Source organism: Palaemon carinicauda, chromosome 2 (assembly GCF_036898095.1).
Source record: "Palaemon carinicauda isolate YSFRI2023 chromosome 2, ASM3689809v2, whole genome shotgun sequence".
NCBI lineage: Eukaryota > Metazoa > Arthropoda > Malacostraca > Decapoda > Palaemonidae > Palaemon > Palaemon carinicauda.
The window spans coordinates 49,861,803-49,882,772 of record NC_090726.1 but is presented as its reverse complement, the minus strand read 5'-3'; the positions used below and the strand labels follow the sequence as shown (position 1 = coordinate 49,882,772).

At 38.7% G+C, this 20,970-nt stretch overlaps 1 protein-coding gene across 1 annotated transcript in view; it reads left to right on the top strand.

Moving 5' to 3' along the window:
- Positions 1-19,544, top strand: part of LOC137624865 (ras association domain-containing protein 4-like) — a 57,070-nt gene extending 37,526 nt beyond the window's left edge. Inside the window, exons 6-10 of the mRNA XM_068355818.1 lie at positions 3,612-4,040; positions 9,610-9,802; positions 10,363-10,484; positions 18,496-18,593; positions 19,271-19,544. Coding sequence (XP_068211919.1) covers positions 3,612-4,040; positions 9,610-9,802; positions 10,363-10,484; positions 18,496-18,593; positions 19,271-19,328 — 900 coding nt within the window. The 3' untranslated portion in view covers positions 19,329-19,544. The remainder of the gene's footprint in view (positions 1-3,611; positions 4,041-9,609; positions 9,803-10,362; positions 10,485-18,495; positions 18,594-19,270) is intronic.
- Positions 19,545-20,970: the final 1,426 nt, after the last annotated feature.

Below are 20,970 nucleotides of genomic sequence, written 5' to 3'. Positions count from 1 at the left end.
CGAAGTGGGAAATCTTCTGAAACTGATGCAAGTCAGTATCCGTATCCTCGACCAGTACCTCTGTAACTCAAATAGCTGACTTCCTCTTATATCTGAGGAAAGAACGATCTCTTTCAGCTCCCACTATCAAGGGTTACAGAAGCATGTTGGCATCAGTCTTCCGTCACAGAGGCTTAGATCTTTCCAACAATAAAGATCTACAGGACCTCCTTAAGTCTTTTGAGACCACGAAGGAGCGTCGTTTGGTTACACCTGGTTGGAATTTAGACGTGGTTCTAAGATTCCTTATGTCAGACAGGTTCGAACCACTTCAATCAGCCTCCCTGAAAGATCTCACCTTTAAGACTCTTTTCCTGATATGCTTAACCACAGCTAAAAGAGTCAGTGAGATTCATGCCTTCAGCAAGAACATCGGATTCTCATCCGAAACGGCTACATGTTCTACAACTTGGTTTTCTAGCCAAACACGAGCTGCCTTCTCGGCCTTGACCAATATCGTTCGATATTCCAAGCTTATCGTATAGTTGGAAATGAACTTGAAAGATTATTATGTCCTGTAAGAGCTCTTAAGTTCTTTTTTAAAAAACCTTTACGAGGCCCGTCTGAAGCTTTATGGTGTTCAGTTAAGAATCCATCTTTGCCTATGTCAGAGAATTCTTTATCCTATTTTATCAGACTGTTAATACGAGAAGCTCATTCCCTTCTGAATGAGGAAGACCAAGCTTGGCTGAAGGTAAGGACACACGAAGTTAGAGCTGTCACAACTTCCGTGGCCTTTAAACAAAATAGATCTCTGCAAAGTATATTCGACGCAACCTATTGGAAAAGCAAATCAGTGTTCGCGTCTTTTATCTTAAGAATGTCCAGTCTCTTTACGAGAACTGCTACACTCTGGGACCATTCGTAGCAACGAGTGCAGTAGTGGTGGGGGCTCCACCACTACAATTCCCTAATTCCAGAACCTTTTTAATCTTTCTCTTGAAATAGTTTTGGGTTGTCCGGAAGGCTAAGAAGCCTTTCGCATCCTACTTGATTTGGCGGGTGGTCAAAATCATTTCTTGAGAAGCGCCTAGATTAGAGGTTTTGATGAGGACCTTTAGTATGGGTTGCAACCCTTCATACTTCAGCTCCTAGGAGTCGCTCAGCATCCTATGAGGATCGCGAGGCTCAGTAAGGAAGACGTACTTAAAAAGGCAGAGTAATTGTTCAAGTCGTCTTCCTTACCAGGTACTTATTTATTTTATGCTTGTTATATTGAATAACTGCTAAAATGAAATACGGAATACTTAGCTCATAATAATGTCAACATGTAATGCTGGTCTCTACCCACCCCCCTGGGTGTGAATCAGCTATATGATCATCGGGTAAGTTTAATATTGAAAAATGTTATTTTCCTTAGTAAAATAAATTTTTGAATATACTTACCCGATGATCATAAATTAAAGGACCCACCCTTCCTCCCCAATAGAGACCCAGTGGACAGAGGAGAAAATTGGTTCGATGTTGACATCGAGTACTTGAGTACCTACTTGACAGATGGCGCTGTTGATGTACACCCCCACCTGTATAGCGATCGCTGGCGTATTCCGCCCGTAGGTTTTTTTCTGTCGAGCAGCAGAGCTGACAGCTATATGATCATCGGGTAAGTATATTCAAAAATTTATTTTACTAAGGAAAATAACATATTTGTTGACATTGGTAGCTGGAAATCATAGGCTTGGAATTCAGGTTAGGCCTACTATAGGCCAAAATTTAACAAATTTGGACTTACAAACAGCTTCTTGGTACCAATTAAGTTTGTAAGTTAAGGGCTTTCTGTACTATACTATAATAGAGTTGACATCTCGCAGGATTATATACAGGCTGGGAGGAACGTAGGGAGTAGAGGTCCCCTTTTTGTTTTGTTTCATTTGATGATGTCGGCTACCCCCCAAAATTGGGGGAAGTGCCTTGTTATATGTATGTATGTACTATAATAGAGGGGTCTAATTTATTTAATAGTTTAATTTCTGTTTGCAAACTGTCAAGAACTAAAATGAGTCTGTAAGTTTAGACAATCTTTGCTTAAATGTCCATCGCTATGTTGCATATCATATGGGATGTACGTCCATAGCATACACATTTCTTGAATAATTTAAATGTTCTTAACCCTTTAACCCCGAAAGGATGTACTGGTACGTTTCACAAAACTCATCATATTTTTTGATAACTTTATGAGAAACTTCAGGCATTTTCCAAAAGAATGAAACCAACCTAACCTGTCTATGATGAAAATTAAGGCTGTTAGAGCAATTTAAAAAAAATATATTGCAAAATGTGCTTAAAAAAAAAACGCTTGGGCGTTAAGGGTTGGAAAGTTCCAAATAGCTTGGGGGTAAAAGAGTTAATATTAATAACCGGCAAAGAGGTTTTTTTATCGAGTTGTATCTTTTTGCCCACTTAAAAAAAGAATCATTAATCTTCTCCTTGTATCCAAATTTGTCTCATACATTTTTCATGTTCTATGAAATGTCAGATAAAAAAAAACTATGAAATCAATCCATAGCAAAAGGGGATAGATACCCATTAGCAAGTCTTAGGTATGATGTTTGATACACACTTGAACTGGAGAGTTCATATATTGTGTAAATTTAGTTGTAAATAAAATCCTAAAACCGCTTCTTACAACTTGGGCTGCTGATCTATCAATATTTTTTTTGTTTTATAAAGCAACATAGCCATCAGATTTATTTTAATGTTGTTACTGTTCTTGAAATATTTTATTCTAATTGTTCATTACGTCTCTTGTAGCTTATTTATTTCCTTATTTCCTTTCCTCACTTGGCTACTTTCCTGTTGGAGCCCTTGGGCTTATAGTATCTTGCTTTTTCAACTAGGGTTGTAGCTTAGCAAGCATTGATAGTAATAATGATAATCTATGGAAGTCATGGTGATCAGAATCTCATTCATCATCAAAAACTTTAAATCTATTTCTAACGAAGGACTGAGAATATAATTTTAGGCTTTTAAATTGCGGTACTCTCAAATACATTACAAGTTGAAAGTGGTGGATACCTATTGTCTCTAAATATGACATGTCCATATTTCGAAGTACAGTATAGATACCAGATGATCCTCGGGTTACAACGGAGATCAAATAATGTGGAAATATCCAAAGTATCCAGAAGTGTCTGTATTATTGTGCTATGTATTTTTTTTTATTGTTTTAGAAGTCATCTTTTAACTATAGATAGATAGATAGATAGATAGATATTTTATTGACCACAACATATACAGCTCATATTTACAATAATTATTTACTTCTGGTCCAAATAAAGGCAAAATACTACACTTGGCAATACAATACATTATATACACAAAGGTAAGAATAACAGGTTTTTAACGTATACAAGACATTATTTTGTGAACATGTACAGATAATAAAACAAACGCTAGTAGTTATCAAAAACACAAAACAACCAAATTTGGCATTTATATACAAAATCATACCCCAAAAAGCTGTTTTTTCCTTAATTCAGAAATATTCACAAATATTCACAAATACTCGTAGAGGATTAAGTTAATAATCTTACATTGCTCTGCCATTGAATGATTAATTTTTTTTTCCTCAGGATCTCCCTGTGAACGGATGGTCTACACCCCAGTCTCCTAGCACACCAGTGACTCCTGGGAGTGCCGAATACGGGAGGAACACAGTGCCTTTTGGTTTTTATTCTTCCTTAGAACGCAGCGACAGCAATTCCTCCAATCGAGTGTTGATGGACATGTCTCCCGAAAAAGTGGACCAAGTTTGTGATAATGCAGAGGGAGACACTAGCGTGAATTCTGACAGTTTTGTGACCGTGTCGTCTCTGTCGGGTGATTATCCAGAAAACTCCAGTAGAAATGAGAACTCTTTTGCCGATTGTAGTGCCAACGATTCTGTGCTGGAGAAGGATGCGAGTTTGGATGAGCAGAAATCTCGAAAGGCTGCCGTCAAGACTGGAAGCACTGCTATTAGGAGACGACCGGGAAGAAGAATGAATAAAGCCAGAGTTAAGGTAAGGAACTTATAGTATTTTGTTTTATAAGGCTAAGTTGCCGAGTCATAATTCTGGCAAGTCGAGGTCAGCACTTAAAGGTTTTAAAAGCAGCTCATGAATGGCAGAGGCAAGGGACCGTGACATTGCTCTATCGAGCAGGACAATGGCCTAGAGACTGGCCATATATACAAGATCAGCACTGAAGCCCCCTCTCCACTCAAGCTAGGATCAACGAGTGCCAGGCAATGGCTGCTGATGACTCAGCAGATAGACCTATAGACTCCCCCAAACCCGCCATCTTTAGCTCACAAGGATGGTGAGTTTGCAGGGACCAAAGAAACTAAAGAGTTTGAGTGGGACTTGAACCGCAATCTGGCGTTCACCAGTTAGGGACGTTACCACATCGGCCACCACAACCCGATATGGAAAGTACTGGTGGTTAGCTGTATTTGACATTTTTATCATCTCCCTAATTCTTTTATCTTCATAGGGAAGTATGGATTATTTTTTAAAACTGTGAATTACCAACTTTCTATGAGGTATTTCAAAATATGGTCTGTATATTTGGGTGTCTTGATACTTATATTTAGATAATTTTCTAAAATGTAAATATCTTTGGGGAAAATCTAACTTCATTTTAAATGTGAAATTCTTAGAATAGGAAAAAATTTATCCAACAAATTACTCTACTGCATTATAAAAGTTTAAATAAGTTACTATACTGTATTACAAAAGTGGAAAATCTTTAAAATAACAAAAGATTTTAGGGACCTTGTGCTTATCCACCTTTTTATGTACCATCATGTGAGGAGTAGATATTAAGTTGAAGTTCATAGGTATGGGGAATTGATATGGTGGCTCTGTCATGGCATTTCCTCCATTAAATATTTTATCAAAGGTCGTCAAGGTATATCTTTTCATTTTCTTTTTAAGAATTTTGTGGGGAAATTTATCTTCCATATGAAATTATGCCCCCTGTGGCCGCGGGGGCATAAAAACAAGAATAGCGCCAACATTATCCCTGCGTGTCGTAAGAGGCGACTAAAAGGGATGGGACGAGGGGGCTAGGAACCTCCTCTCCTGTATCTACATCCTGTGAGACATCGACAAAGAGATGGAGCTGGGGGGAGAGTGACTGCTCTCCGCACTCTAGTTTTGGGGTGTTTGAATGTGCGTGGATGTAGTACGATAGAGAGTAAAAGATGTGAAATTGGAAGTACAGTATGTTTAGGAATAGAAGGATGGATGTATTGGCCTTGTGTGAGACGAAGATAAAAGGAAAGGGTGAAGTGATGTTTGGTGAAATGTCTGGTAGAGTGTCTGGGATTGAAAGGGGAAGAGCGAGAGAGGGTGTGGCTTTATTGCTGAGTGAATGGATGACAGGTAAAGTAGTGGAATGGAAGGAGATATCATCTAGGTTAATGTGGGTAAGGGTTAGGTTGGGTAGGGAATGTTGGGCGTTTGTCAGTGCGTATGGGCCAGGTAGTGAGAAAAGTGAAGAAGAGCGGAATGAGTTCTGGAATGAATTAACTAGGTGTGTAGAAGGACTGGGTAGAAGGAATTATGTAGTTGTCATGGGTGACTTAAATGCTAGAGTGGGCGCTGGAGAGGTAGAAGGTGTCATTGGGAAGTATGGCGTACCAGGTGAAAATGAGAGTGGTGAGAGACTGGTAGATATGTGTGTTGAGCAAGAGATGGTGATAAGTAGTAGCTTTTTCAAAAAGAAAGATAAAAATAAGTATACATGGGTAAGAGTGGCAAATGGAAGAGTAGTAGAAAGGGCATTAATGGATTATGTGTTGATAACTAAAAGAATGTTTGGAAGATTGAAAGACGTGCACGTTTTTAGGGGTATGGCTAACGGTATGTCTGATCATTTTTTGGTGGAAGGAAAATTAGTTGTAGCAAAAGAATGGGGGAATAGAGTAGGTGGTTTTAAAAGGGAGTTAGTGAGGGTTGAAGAGCTAATAAAACCAGGGGTAAAAAGTAAATATCAGGAAAGGTTGAAAATGATATATGACGAAGTGAAAGTAAGAGAAACTGGCAATTTAGAGGAGGAGTGGAAGTTAGTAAAAGAAAATTTTGTTGGGATTGCAAGTGATGTGTGTGGAAAGAAGGTTGTTGGAGGCAGCATGAGGAAGGGCAGTGAATAGTGGAATGAAGGAGTGAAGGTAAAAGTGAAAGAGAAAAAGAGGGCTTTTGAAGAATGGCTGCAGAGTAATAGTATAGAGAAGTAAGAAAAATATAAAGAGAAAAATGTGGAAGTAAAGCGCAAGGTACGTGAGGCAAAGAGGGCAGCTGACCTGAGGTGGGGTCAGGGATTGGGTCATTCATATGAAGAGAATAAGAAGAAGTTTTGGAAAGAAGTGAAGAGAGTAAGGAAGGCTGGCTCAAGAATTGAAGAGACAGTGAAAGATGGAAATGGAAGGTTGTTAAAAGGAGAGTAGGCAAGGAAAAGATGGGCGGAATATTTTGAAAGTTTACTGAATGTTGAGGATAATAGGGAGGCAGATATAATTGCTGTTGCAGGTGTTGAGGTGCCAGTGATGGGAGATGAGAATGAGAGAGATTACAATAGATGAAGTGAGGAGAGCACTAGATGAAACGAGAGTAGGAAAAGCATCTGGTATGGATGGTGTGAGAGCTGAGATGTTGAAGGAGGGGGGTGTGACTGTACTTGAATGGTTGGTGAGATTGTTTAATATGTGTTTTGTGTTGTCAATGGTACCAGTAGATTGGGTTTGTGCATGTATTGTACCACTATATAAGGGTAAGGGAGATGTGCATGAGTGTTGTAATTCAAGAGGTATTCGTTTGTTAAGCGTAGTTGGAAAAGTGTATGGTAGAGTAATGATTAATAGGATCAAGGATAAAACAGAGAATGCAATCTTAGAAATACAGGGGGGTTTTAGAAGAGGTAGGGGTTGTATGAATCAGATTTTTACAGTTAGGCAGATATGCGAGAAATATTTAGCAAAAGGTAAGGAGGTGTATGTTGCGTTTATGGATCTGGAGAAATTGCGTTTATGGATCTGGAGAAAGCGTATGATAGAGTTGATAGGGAAGCAATGTGGAATGTGATGAGGTTATATGGAGTTGGTGGAAGGTTGTTGCAAGCAGTGAAAAGTTTCTACAAAGGTAGTAAAGCATGTGTTAGGATAGGAAATGAAGTGAGTGATTGGTTTCCGGTGAGAGTGGGGCTGAGACAGGGATGTGTGATGTCGCCGTGGTTGTTTAACTTGTATGTTGATGGAGTGGTGAGAGAGGTGAATGCTCGAGTGCTTGGACGAGGATTAAAACTGGTAGACGAGAATGACCATGAATGGGAGGTAAATCAGTTTTTGTTTGCGGATGATACTGTACTGGTTGCAGACACAGAAGAGAAGCTTGGACGATTAGTGACAGAATTTGGAAGAGTGTGTGAGAGAAGGAAGTTGAGAGTTAATGTGGGTAAGAGTAAGGTTATGAGATGTACGAGAAGGGAAGGTGGTGCAAGGTTGAATGTCATGTTGAATGGAGAGTTACTTGGGGTCTGTTGTTGCAGCAAATGGTGGAGTGGAAGCAGATGTACGTCAGCGAGTGAATGAAGGTTGCAAAGTGTTGGGGGCAGTTAAGGGAGTAGTAAAAAATAGAGGGTTGGGCATGAATGTAAAGAGAGTTCTATATGAGAAAGTGATTGTACCAACTGTGATGTATGGATCGGAGTTGTGGGGAATGAAAGTGATGGAGAGACAGAAATTGAATGTGTTAGATAAAGTGTCTAAGGAGTATGGCTGGTGTATCTCGAGTAGATAGGGTTAGGAACGAAGTGGTGAGGGTGAGAACGGGTGTAAGAAATGAGTTAGCAGCTAGAGTGGATATGAATGTGTTGAGGTGGTTTGGCCATGTTGAGAGAATGGAAAATGGCTGTCTGCTAAAGAAGGTGATGAATGCAAGAGTTGATGGGAGAAGTACGAGAGGAAGGCCAAGGTTTGGGTGGATGGATGGAGTGAAGGAAGCTCTGGGTGATAGGAGGATAGATGTGAGCGAGGCAAGAGAGAGTGCTAGAAATAGGAATGAATGGCGAGCGATTGTGACGCAGTTCCGGTAGGCCCTGCTGCTGCCTCCGATGCCTTAGATGACCGCGGAGGTAGCAGCAGCAGGGGATTTCAGCATTATGAAGCTTCATCTGTGGTGGATAATGTGGGAGGGTGGGCTTTGACACCCTAGCAGTACCAGCTGAACTCGGTTGAGTCCCTTGTTAGGCTGGGAGGAACGTAGAGAGTAGAGGTACCCTTTTTGTTTTTGTTTCTTTGTTGATGTCGGCTACCCCCCAAAATTGGGGGAAGTGCCTTGGTATATGTATGTATGAAATTAGAATAATGACCCTTAGTGAGTGTACTGTAGGTATTAAAGGATCTTTGTAGTGTTTGGCCCGTAGCTACTCTTTGCTGTATGTCGTTCTACTCGAAATCAATTCCAGTTTCAATCTGGTTGTTCAGCCTCTTCTACTATGTATCACAACTAATGGGTTTTCCCCAGTTGCACTTGGTGCCTGAATAGCCTCAAAGGCCATGTATTGAATCCCTTCCCTCTCTTTGAACATAGCCAATTGCAGAAGACTCCACGTAGAAGGTCTTCAAGGTTCATCATCTCTTGCCTGAAATCAGACTTTCATGGCTCCAGGCAGGCAGCTCTTGCCTTATCCAGACATCAAGGTTAAGGCTCCTGACTCAAATAATAATGATGAAATTATTTTATTAAACTGCCATTTGGTGAGGTTATCAATTTCTTGGAAGGTTTTACAGCAGAACAAGATGAATTTACTTTTAGTGAGATGCCTTACTGGATCTTAGCCAGTTGTAGCTTGGTAGAACTGAAAGTCTATCTAAATGCATCTGTTTTTACAGAACTGTCTTCAATATGGTCGGCTGTTGAGATTATTAAAGCTAAAAAAATTTGAGTTTTTGAAAATACAAAAATTTGACAGTTTCAGTTACTACAAGTGCTTTTGCATCCCTGCAAAACTATACTCGCAGTCCTAAAAATTCTGATGTCCAACTAATAGTTATACATACATATACCTAGGCACTTCCCCCAATTTTGGGGGGTAGCCGACATCAACAAATGAAAAAAAGGGGACCTTTCCTCTCGAAAGCCTGACAAGGGACTCAACCAAGTTCGGCTGGTACTGCTAGGGTGCCACAGCCCACCCTCCCCCATTATCCACCACAGATGAAGCTTCATAACGCTGATTCCCCTACTGCTGCTACCTCCGCGATCATCCAAGACACCGGGGGAAGCAGCAGGGCCTACCAGAACTGCGTCACAATCGCTCGCTATTCATTCCTATTTCTAGCACGCTCTCTTGCCTCACTCACGTCTATCCTCCTAATCGTTATAATTCCATGAATTATATAAAGCTGGTATAAATTTTGAAACATTATCCTCTTCCTCCTCTAAATTTTAGCCAAGTAACGTTTTAAAGCAATCAAAATGATCACGGTAAGGTATTGGTTTGTACTTGGGGAGAAAATTTATTTATTTTTGTAAGGGAATTATATAGTGAGCTTACTATTTGAAAACTTTACCCAACTTATTTTTACAGAGGCGATGTTCTATCAACGGTCACTTCTACTTACGCGAAACTAGCTCATTTACCCCGCCCTACGGCTCGGCAAGCAGCGTTTGGGTGACGTCGCTAGTTACCGTGGAAGAGGTCCTGAACATGCTTCTAGAGAAGTACAAGGTTGAGATGTCTTCTAAGAACTTTGCTCTCTTTGTGATTAAAGATAACGGAGGTTTGTTCTAAACGGCTTTTCTTTTTAATTCTAAACTTTTGTCTAGGCTGTTAAGCTTGCAATATAAAAGTGGAATGGGTGTTCATTTTCCATATCAGAAATCTTCTAAATAACTTCTAGAAAAAATATGAGTTTAGTCTGGTAAAACTATAATTTAATAGTAGTAATGATGATTAAAAGTTTGTTACTGATTATTCTTATGAGCATTTTCATGTTTTACCAAGATATTTAGTAAAAATAGGATTATGTCAAATTTCCAAATATACCCACATAAATTGTTGTATATGTCATTAACAATGTTGGAGAAATATGTTTTACTTTAATGGAAGATGTGGAAAACAACATACTGTACAGTATTAATTTCTTATCTACTGTAGATCCTTTAACAATTTTAGTAAGTTAAAAGGACCCTTGAATAGATTTCAAAATTTATATTTTAATGGAAGATGTGGAAAACAACATACAGTATTAATTTTTTATCTACTGTAGATCCTTTAACAATTTGAGCAAGTTAAAAGGACCCTTGAATATATTTCATTCACAAATGTTATGGTTTACAGAGAGAAGGAGGATCAAGGACGAGGAGTATCCTTTGATAACGAGGGTGATGCTCGGGCCTCATGAAGAGGTTGCAAAAATTTTTATTGTTGATGCTCAAAAGACAGAGGAGATTTCCCCTCAGGTAAGTTTTTATTCTTTTAATTATACTGTGTGACTCTACCTTGAGAAGTGATTAACATTGTTTTTAACCATTAGCCAAAGAATTTATAACAATAATGTTTTCACATTAGCTGGCATTCAACTTTTAACCTTTTCTTCTTCTTCTTTGTCTACATCTTTTCTCACTTCTATGTGCGGTCAATGTGTTTGGTCAACTTTCTCCATCTACCTCTGTTCCACACCTCATCACCGGTTAATCCCTTTGATTAAAGGTCATCCTTGATAGTCCATCCACCTTCTGTATCAAGGATGACCTTCGATCAAAGGGATTAACCGGTGATGAGGTGTGGGACAGAGGTAGATGGAGAAAGCTGACCAAAAACATCGACCCCACATAGAAGTGGGAAAAGATGTAGACAAAGAAGAAGAAGAATAAAAGGTTAAAGATTGAATGCCTTTAACCTTTTCTTATTATATTCTTCAATTTAAGGAGAGATTTGGTTTTTTTTTATTTAACCATTAGTCAAAGAATTTATAACCCTATATAACCCTAATGTTTTCATAAACTGGTATTCAACCTTTAACCATTTCTTATCATCTTGAATTTAAGAACTCTGGTGTGTTTTTTTTTTTTTTAAGTTTTATAAACCATGCAAAAACTAATTATGTCATACTTGAGTGAGATTTAACATTTTTGACTGGGTTTGTCAAACTGCTTTTACTTATCATTTGCCTCATTACGTACATGAGCCAACATTTGTGGTCATGGATTCTAGACAACACTACTAATATTTTAGCTAAACGGTTGTCCGTCCTCATGTGCACCTTTAGGATCTTGTTGTTCAGGTCTTCTACCATAGTTTCACATCTTCATTCCACTTCCATTTTACTCTTCCTCTATAATCCTTCATGGATATGACCGTAGTTATGTATTTATTTTGAAGAATTTATACTTGCGAGTAGTCACTATGCTAATATTCTCGAAGCTCAACCTTCGTGACCTGAAATAGAAGCAAAATATTTTTCTTGTGCCTATGGGTGATTTGTTGGTTTAGCATCTACAAACATAATCTAAATTATTGTTCTTATTATTATTATCATTATTAGTATTACTACTACATGCTAAGCTACAACCCTAGTTGGAAAAGTAGGATGCTACTATCCCAAGGGCGCCAACAGGGAAAATAGCTCAGTGGGGAAAGGAAATAAGTAATTAAAACTACAAGAGAAGTTACAGTTCAGTGAGGAAAGGAAATAAGTAATTAAACTGCAAGAGAAATTGCAGTCCAGTGAGGACAGACCTATTTAGCCCTTAATATTTTGTTTGCATTTCGTATACCGTAGTTATAGTTTTATTAGTAGCACTTAGAGCAAGATTAGGAAGGTATGTCTTCCTCAGGTTTTAGAATTTATTTGTGCTGAAAGTTAGTTGTTAGCTCTTTAGGAACCTGGGAGTATCTACCTACGTACCTAGCCTGACAATAACAACTGCAGCTGTTTGTAGTTCATCTTATAGTAAAGACTTTTTGACTTTATTGTATTGTTGTTAATCTAAAAGCAATAAATAATTGAATCTTTTGTCATAAGCTTTGATTCCCACAAGGACAAAGGGATGGATCATGTAATTAGAATATTTTATAATGTCAGCTTACCAGATTCTCAATTCATGTCAAACACAACTGGAATAGAGATTAAAAAAAGTCGACTGTAGATGAATTACCCAGTCTTTTGACTTTTTCTTAACTAAACACTTACGATCAACTTGGGAATGCTGTAATTGTTAATAGAAATGAGTCAGAATTGCTAATGCATATCTCAATTATTTGGCTTCAGTCTCCAAAGTGGCCCTTCTTGGCTATTTAGCTTGTTTCTGAAGTGGCCCTTCTTGGCTATTTAGCTTGTTTCTGAAGTGGCCCTTCTTGGCTATTTAGCTTGTTTCTGAAGTGGCCCTTCTTGGCTATTTAGCTTTTTTCTGAAGTGGCCCTTCTTGGCTATTTAGCTTGTTTCTGAAGTGGCCCTTCTTGGCTATTTAGCTTGTTTCTGAAGTGGCCCTTCTTGGCTATTTAGCTTGTTTCTGAAGTGGCCCTTCTTGGCTATTTAGCTTGTTTCTGAAGTGGCCCTTCTTGGCTATTTAGCTTGTTTCTGAAGTGGCCCCTCTTGCCTATTGAGCTTGTTTCTGAAGTGGCCCCTCTTGCCTATTGAGCTTGTTTCTGAAGTGGCCCCTCTTGGCTATTTAGCTTGTTTCTGAAGTAGCCCCTCTTGCCTATTGAGCTTGTTTCTGAAGTGCCCCCTCTTGGCTATTTAGCTTGTTTCTGAAGTGGCCCCTCTTGGCTATTTAGCTTGTTTCTGAAGTGGCCCTTCTTGGCTATTTAGCTTGTTTCTGAAGTGGCCCTTCTTGGCTATTTAGCTTGTTTCTGAAGTGGCCCTTCTTGGCTATTTAGCTTGTTTCTGAAGTGGCCCTTCTTGGCTATTTAGCTTGGTTCTGAAGTGGCCCTTCTTGGCTATTTAGCTTGTTTCTGAAGTGGCCCTTCTTGGCTATTTAGCTTGGTTCTTAAGTGGCCCCTCTTGCCTATTGAGCTTGTTTCTGAAGTGGCCCCTCTTGCCTATTGAGCTTGTTTCTGAAGTGGCCCCTCTTGGCTATTTAGCTTGTTTCTGAAGTAGCCCCTCTTGCCTATTGAGCTTGTTTCTGAAGTGCCCCCTCTTGGCTATTTAGCTTGTTTCTGAAGTGGCCCCTCTTGGCTATTTAGCTTGTTTCTGAAGTAGCCCCTCTTGCCTATTGAGCTTGTTTCTGAAGTGCCCCCTCTTGGCTATTTAGCTTGTTTCTGAAGTGGCCCTTCTTGGCTATTTAGCTTGTTTCTGAAGTGGCCCTTCTTGGCTATTTAGCTTGTTTCTGAAGTGGCCCTTCTTGGCTATTTAGCTTGTTTCTGAAGTGGCCCTTCTTGGCTATTTAGCTTGTTTCTGAAGTGGCCCTTCTTGGCTATTTAGCTTGTTTCTGAAGTGGCCCTTCTTGGCTATTTAGCTTGTTTCTGAAGTGGCCCTTCTTGGCTATTTAGCTTGTTTCTGAAGTGGCCCCGCTTGGCTATTTAGCTTGTTTCTGAAGTGGCCCCTCTTGGCTATTTAGCTTGTTTCTGAAGTGGCCCCTCTTGGCTATTTAGCTTGTTTCTGAAGTGGCCCTTCTTGGCTATTTAGCTTGTTTCTGAAGTGGCCCTTCTTGGCTATTTAGCTTGTTTCTGAAGTGGCCCTTCTTGGCTATTTAGCTTGTTTCTGAAGTGGCCCTTCTTGGCTATTTAGCTTGTTTCTGAAGTGGCCCCTCTTGCCTATTGAGCTTGTTTCTGAAGTGCCCCCTCTTGGCTATTTAGCTTGTTTCTGAAGTGGCCCTTCTTGGCTATTTAGCTTGTTTCCGAAGTGGCCCTTCTTGGCTATTTAGCTTGTTTCCGAAGTGGCCCTTCTTGGCTATTTAGCTTGTTTCCGAAGTGGCCCTTCTTGGCTATTTAGCTTGTTTCTGAAGTGGCCCCTCTTGGCTATTTAGCTTGTTTCCGAAGTGGCCCTTCTTGGCTATTTAGCTTGTTTCTGAAGTGGCCCCTCTTGGCTATTTAGCTTGTTTCTGAAGTGGCCCTTCTTGGCTATTTAGCTTGTTTCTGAAGTGGCCCCTCTTGGCGATTTAGCTTGTTTCTGAAGTGGCCCTTCTTGGCTATTTAGCTTGTTTCTGAAGTGGCCCTTCTTGGCGATTTAGCTTGTTTCTGAAGTGGCCCTTCTTGGCTATTTAGCTTGTTTCTGAAGTGGCCCTTCTTGGCGATTTAGCTTGTTTCTGAAGTGGCCCTTCTTGGCTATTTAGCTTGTTTCTGAAGTGGCCCTTCTTGGCGATTTAGCTTGTTTCTGAAGTGGCCCTTCTTGGCTATTTAGCTTGTTTCTGAAGTGGCCCTTCTTGGCGATTTAGCTTGTTTCTGAAGTGGCCCTTCTTGGCTATTTAGCTTGTTTCTGAAGTGGCCCTTCTTGGCGATTTAGCTTGTTTCTGAAGTGGCCCTTCTTGGCTATTTAGCTTGTTTCTGAAGTGGCCCTTCTTGGCGATTTAGCTTGTTTCTGAAGTGGCCCTTCTTGGCTATTTAGCTTGTTTCTGAAGTGGCCCTTCTTGGCGATTTAGCTTGTTTCTGAAGTGGCCCTTCTTGGCTATTTAGCTTGTTTCTGAAGTGGCCCCTCTAGGCGATTTAGCTTGTTTCTGAAGTGGCCCTTCTTGGCTATTTAGCTTGTTTCTGAAGTGACCCCTCTTGGCTATTTAGCTTGTTTCTGAAGTGGCCCCTCTTGGCTATTTAGCTTGTTTCTGAAGTGGCCCTTCTTGTCTATTTAGCTTGTTTCTGAAGTGGCCCTTCTTGCCTATTTAGCTTGTTTCTGAAGTGACCCCTCTTGGCTATTTAGCTTGTTTCTGAAGTGGCCCTGCTTGGCTATTTAGATTGTTTCTGAAGTGACCCCTCTTGGCTATTTAGCTTGTTTCTGAAGTGGCCCTGCTTGGCTATTTAGATTGTTTCTGAAGTGACCCCTCTTGGCTATTTAGCTTGTTTCTGAAGTGGCCCTGCTTGGCTATTTAGATTGTTTCTGAAGTGACCCCTCTTGGCTATTTAGCTTGTTTCTGAAGTGGCCCTGCTTGGCTATTTAGATTGTTTCTGAAGTGGCCCTTCTTGGCTATTTAGCTTGTTTCTGAAGTGGCCCTGCTTGGCTATTTAGCTTGTTTCTGAAGTGGCCCTTCTTGGCTATTTAGCTTGTTTCTGAAGTGGCCCCTCTTGGCTATTTAGCTTGTTTCTGAAGTGACCCCTCTTGGCTATTTAGCTTGTTTCTGAAGTGGCCCCTCTTGGCTATTTAGCTTGTTTCTGAAGTGGCCCTTCTTGTCTATTTAGCTCGTTTCTGAAGTGGCCCTTCTTGCCTATTTAGCTTGTTTCTGAATTGCCCCCTCTTGGCTATTTAGCTTGTTTCTGAAGTGGCCCTTCTTGGCTATTTAGCTTGTTTCTGAAGTGGCCCTTCTTGGTTATTTGGCTTCACTTTCTGTAGTAAAAGATTACAATCAACCTTTTTATGGCATACTGAACAATAATTGTAAGAAACACTGGTTAACTGTTTCTGCCTATCCCAGTTCTGTGCCATATGTTTTGTATCGGAGATTACGATCAAACTGTAGACACCGTAATTAAGAGTTTTTAAGACGACATGCAAGACAATGATATTTTGGGATGTTTTGAGCGAGATTTTGGGTACAGTATAGCACCAATGCTTCCATTCTAAGAGATAGGTCAGGTTCCTTTACTCTCCCAGCATTTCATTCGCGAGAAAGACCAATGTAAACGTTTGTGCTAGTTACTTATAAGATTGGTGGGAGTTTAAAAGAATTTACCAGATATTTTTATAAAACGGTTTTGATAATTCTCAAGTTTGTAATAAACATTATCAAACATATCCCAGGGATATTTTTCAAGATTAAGAATAGGGATAGAGATAAGAGAACTTAGAGAGCGAATATGATTTGGTGTGAATCTCCTTTCGTGTTTTTGTTAAAGACAGTAGCAATAGTCATGTCATATGTGAATTATTATTAAAGTTTATAAGATGGGAAACATAAGGCTGCTTTTTTTAATTTTTCATATTTAAAATTGGTTGATATTTTCATTTCATTCCATCACTTATCCACTTGCAGGTATAAATCATTGAAATAAACCATTATATTAACATTATTTTGATAGCTTCAAGTCCCTTATTTCCCAGCCTCTCCCTATTTTGACACCTCCGAGTCCCTATTTCCCAGCCTCTCTCCATTTTTATTGATTTAATAAGATTAGTAAGAGCTCTAGAGATCTTTCCCTTCTTCAACATGATGAACTTATCGCGATTGTACTAGCAGGCGTTAATCTTTATCCGAGTACTGTTTAGGGTGATCTAGCAACTAGCCACCTAGATTACAGTGAGAAAACTTTAGTTTTTTGCTCTTGCAGTGAGGTTATTAGCATAGTGACTTGCAGGTAGGTATTGAAATAATATCAACTTATTAGATTTTTCTTTTGCTACCCTTGGTATCTGCTTTCAGTGATTTCCACCAACCCCATATTAACGTTAAATTGTCTGACACATTATTATTACTGTACTTTATTGACTTAATATCACAAAACTTTCATTTACTATATAATTGTAAACTATAATCTTGCACAAGACCGATTTGCTTTAGCAAAAATATTATGTCCACAAAAAGTATATAAATAAGCAAACAATTTCCAACTAATAATAATACCACTCCAAATCAATTTATTATAATTAGTTCTTATAGTAATCCAGGATTTCATATACATAATTACAAAGATCTATTGGGTTTCCTTCATTCAACAAGTTTACAATGTCTGAGTAATCAAGGTTAGGATATTTCGCACGAATGTGTCCACTAAGAGGAAAATGTAATAGTACATGTTCCTCATCTAGTACCTGATTTTCTGTACATACACAAGTACGTAACTCGGCATATGTTTTTCTCTTAAAGTTCATTCTTCATTTTTGAGTCCCTCTTCCTTTTTATAGCCTTTCATTTTTTGAACGCACAATTTTTTTCCACCTTTCTAACCCCCCTCATCTAAATTATTTCAGAGAGCAATCGTACACTGTTGGCTCATCTTCTATAAAAGTGCGTTCCTTTCTTAGATGTTGTACATGCTTTTCATGCTCATAAGTTCTGTTTTAGCTTCACTCCTCAATGCAATCAACGTCTATCCACTTTCTCTAAAAGCTTGTCACTGTAATGGTTCTTCAACACATTTCTCCATTTCCATCGGTCCAGTGTATCTTCCTCAATCAATCTTGACTCCCTCATATCTCTTTTCACACAGTCAATCCGTTGCAATTTTGGTCTACATAACCTTCTCCCACCAGGTAGTCCCATATCCATCATCTTCCTTATTGGATGGTCTTCCTCTTGTCTCTGTGTCCATACCGTATCGGTCTACTTTCTCTTACCTTTGTTGAAGCTGGTGCTATTTTACGAGTGGCTCTAACATGTTTGTTCTTTACTCTATCCTTTCTAGTAAGTCCACATTGCCACCTCAACACCCCCATCTCAGTTACATCAACTTCTATCTGTGCATCTTAAACGAACCAGCAATTTTAATCCATGACTTTGGCAAAATTCAATATTGTTTCTTCCTCTATGTAACATCCTCCAAATTATCTATCAATTCTTATGTGACCATGAAGATCTTTCCTTACGAGTATCATGTGACATTAAGCACCTCTGATTGACAACTTTTTCATTGTCTTTCCTAATATCATCAAGATCTTCATATCATACCATTTATTTATTCAATTTATCTCTTTCAGCTAATTCATTTTGCTAATGTTGTCTGGTCTCTCCATTATTCTACCAGAATTCTTATTTCTTGTCACTTATTGTTTTGTATAAGTTGTGGAATGATCTTCCTTATCTGGTAGTTGAATCGGTAGAACTTCAAAAGTTCAAACTTGCAGCAAATTATTTTCATGTTGAACTGGCTGAATCGTTTATTTTTTTCCCTATTTTCTTTCTTAACTGGGCTATTTTTCCCTGCTGGAGCCCTTGGGCTTATAGCATCTTGCTTTTCCAACTAGGGCTATAGCTTAGCTAGTAATGATGATAATAATAATTACCTCCTGAACATTCATTTTGAAGTTTTAATAGTTATTTTATGGATCTTTTAAAACAACCGTATTTTGAGCTTAATGTCATCAATGTAGTATCAAGGGCTTACTTTTTACTTTGGGCAGCATTAGTTAGGCAATTCGTATTTTTAGTGGTACAAAAAATTTTTCTTGAATGTGTCCTTAAATCAGTAAGAGATTATGAAGAATCCTGTGACTTAACACATATGCAAAAATAGAAACCATGGTACAAGCTTTGTTTTTCCTTTTCTAACCCATCTGTAATGCATTTGACATTCCAGGGTGAAGTATTATCCTTGTGTATTTTATTTTGTGTGTGTGTGTGTGTGTGGTTTTGTAGCCCTGCATGTAATGAACATCGCATGATATTACAGGTGGCGCAGTTTCTTAATCTGAGTTTGGCCGAATGTAGGGCAATATTACTACAGTACGAACAAGAGGAAATGAGGCAAATACACGCTTTAAGACAGAAGTAAGTACAGGTTGTCATTTGTAGATATGGTAGCATTTTTTATAACCAGGCTTAAGAGTGTTTATTAACTACTTAATAACTTTCATGAGTATATTATTATTCCCTTTTTTAGGTATTCTAGTCGTAAATTATAAATTAGCTTTTAACCCTTTAACCCCCGGGGTATTTGGAAATTTCCGACCCTTAACCCCCAAGGGGTTATTTTTTTCCCAGCACATTTTGCAGTATATTATTTTTAAATTGCTCTAACAGCCTTAATTTTCGTCATAGAGAGGTCAGGGTGGTCTCATTCTCTTGGAAAATGCCTGAATTTTCTCAAAAAATGATCAATAAAAAATGAAAAACAAATTTTTATACCATTTTTTTGCAAGGACGTACCGTTACGTCCATGGGGGTAAAGGGATGGCTTTTGAGAAACGTACCAGTACGTCCTTTGGGGGTAAAAGGGTTAACTTGTGCGGAAAGCATGTTCCCTCAAGGCAAAAACATTCACCTAGCCTATTCAATAAAGTGAAATCTGTCATTTATAAGTTTTGGAAACAAAAGTATTCAAACCAAATGTGATTTTACTCTTAGTCATTGGCCTGTAAATCATTAGTAGCAATAATGACGGTGATCCCATTTTATAAGCAATAAAGGCATGTTATTTCGGTTATTAAATAATCTTACACCCACAGGTACGAAGACATGGCCTATTACATTCAACGCAGAATGAAGGAGTTGAGGGGTGTGTGATTACATGTACTATCACCTGGGGTGTTTTACTTTCAACTGCTTATAGTTCTTGGCTCCCTTGGGAATAAGAGCGTAAAACCATTCCCGTTTGGTGTCAACAGAGAACTAAATATCATTCCAGGTCATGAGTATGATGCAAACCAAATATAGCTTCTCAGTTAATGTTATATACAGAGGATCCTCAACTTAGAAACTTTCGGAAATACAAACACAAATCCATCTAAAAATAACAAAGATAAGATAAAGAAATACTTGAAACAATTGATGTCTCACAGGAGTATATAATACAGGAGAGGGGGTTCCCAGCCCCCTCGTCCCGTCCCTTTTAGTCGCCACTTACGACATGCAGGGATACGTTGGCGCTATTCTAATTGTTTTTATGCCCTTGCGGCCACGGGGAGGAAAAGTCCCCTTTTTTTTCATTTGTTTGATGTCGGCTAAATTGGGGGAAGTGGCTTGGTATGTATGTAATAAAACAATATTATATCGTTTAATACAGTAAGCAAAAGGGTTATGGTGGCCTGGTGGTAGCATCCTTGCCTGGTTATTGCCAGACTAGGGTTAGAGTCCCGCTCAAACTCGTTAATTCCTTTGGTCATTACAACCTCACCATCCTTGTGAGCTAAGAATGGGGGTTTTGGGAGAGGCTATACGTCTATCTGCTGAGTCATCAGCAGCCATTGCCTGGCCCCTCCTTTGTCATAGCTTGGGCACTTGATATGTAATATGGTCAGTCTGTAGGGCATTGTCCTGCTTGATAGGGCAATGTCACTGTCCTTTGCCTCTGCCATTCATAAACGGCTTTTAAACCTTTTAATATCTATTTAATGTGAAACCCGACCATTTGCTGACTTTTGTAGCTGGAAGTCATAGGGATGGGATTCAGGTAAGGCCTACCCTAGGCCAAAATTTTACATTTCGAGTTGCAAACAGCATCGTGGAACCAATTAAGTTTGTAACTTGAGGACCTTCTGTATCCATTTTGGGCTTGGATTCTAGAAAGGGTCTTTCCTGACATTCTTTGGGCATTGATTTGGGCTTTACTTATATTTTGTAAACATTGTCAACTAATATTTTCATTTTCCTATTACCTTAAATTTTCTTTTTAATAGGTAAACATTGGTAAAACATTCATTACAACCATTCATGAATCCAGGCCTTGTTTTTAAAGACTTCTTAGGTTCATTTGTTTTGATATTGTTTTTATACATATTTTTAATCAAATTTTTTATTAAAATTTTTATTTCAGTTTAATATTTTAATATAGAAATTATATATACAGTATATATACTTAGTTTATAGATGCTTTTATCGAATCTTCTCTGATGATGGCCAAATTTATCTCATTTTCATTTGACAGTGTCTTTACTCATGGTAGTTTCATGATCGTTGACAAATTATTTGTCGAGATCCAATTGACCAAGTTATCCTTGGCCGTCTCTCAGTCACTGATATTATTAATTTTATGAATTGTAGGTTCTGTGTATGTTAGGTATTTGTGTAATAGAGCGATTTCTTTTTCTTTTTTTTTTTAGAATTCAATGTTTAAATATTTGTTTAAATTTTAACATTCGTCTTATTTCATAATAGTTGGAAGAACAATTTGTGTAATAATGGCTTGCTTTTTTTGTGATATATTTTT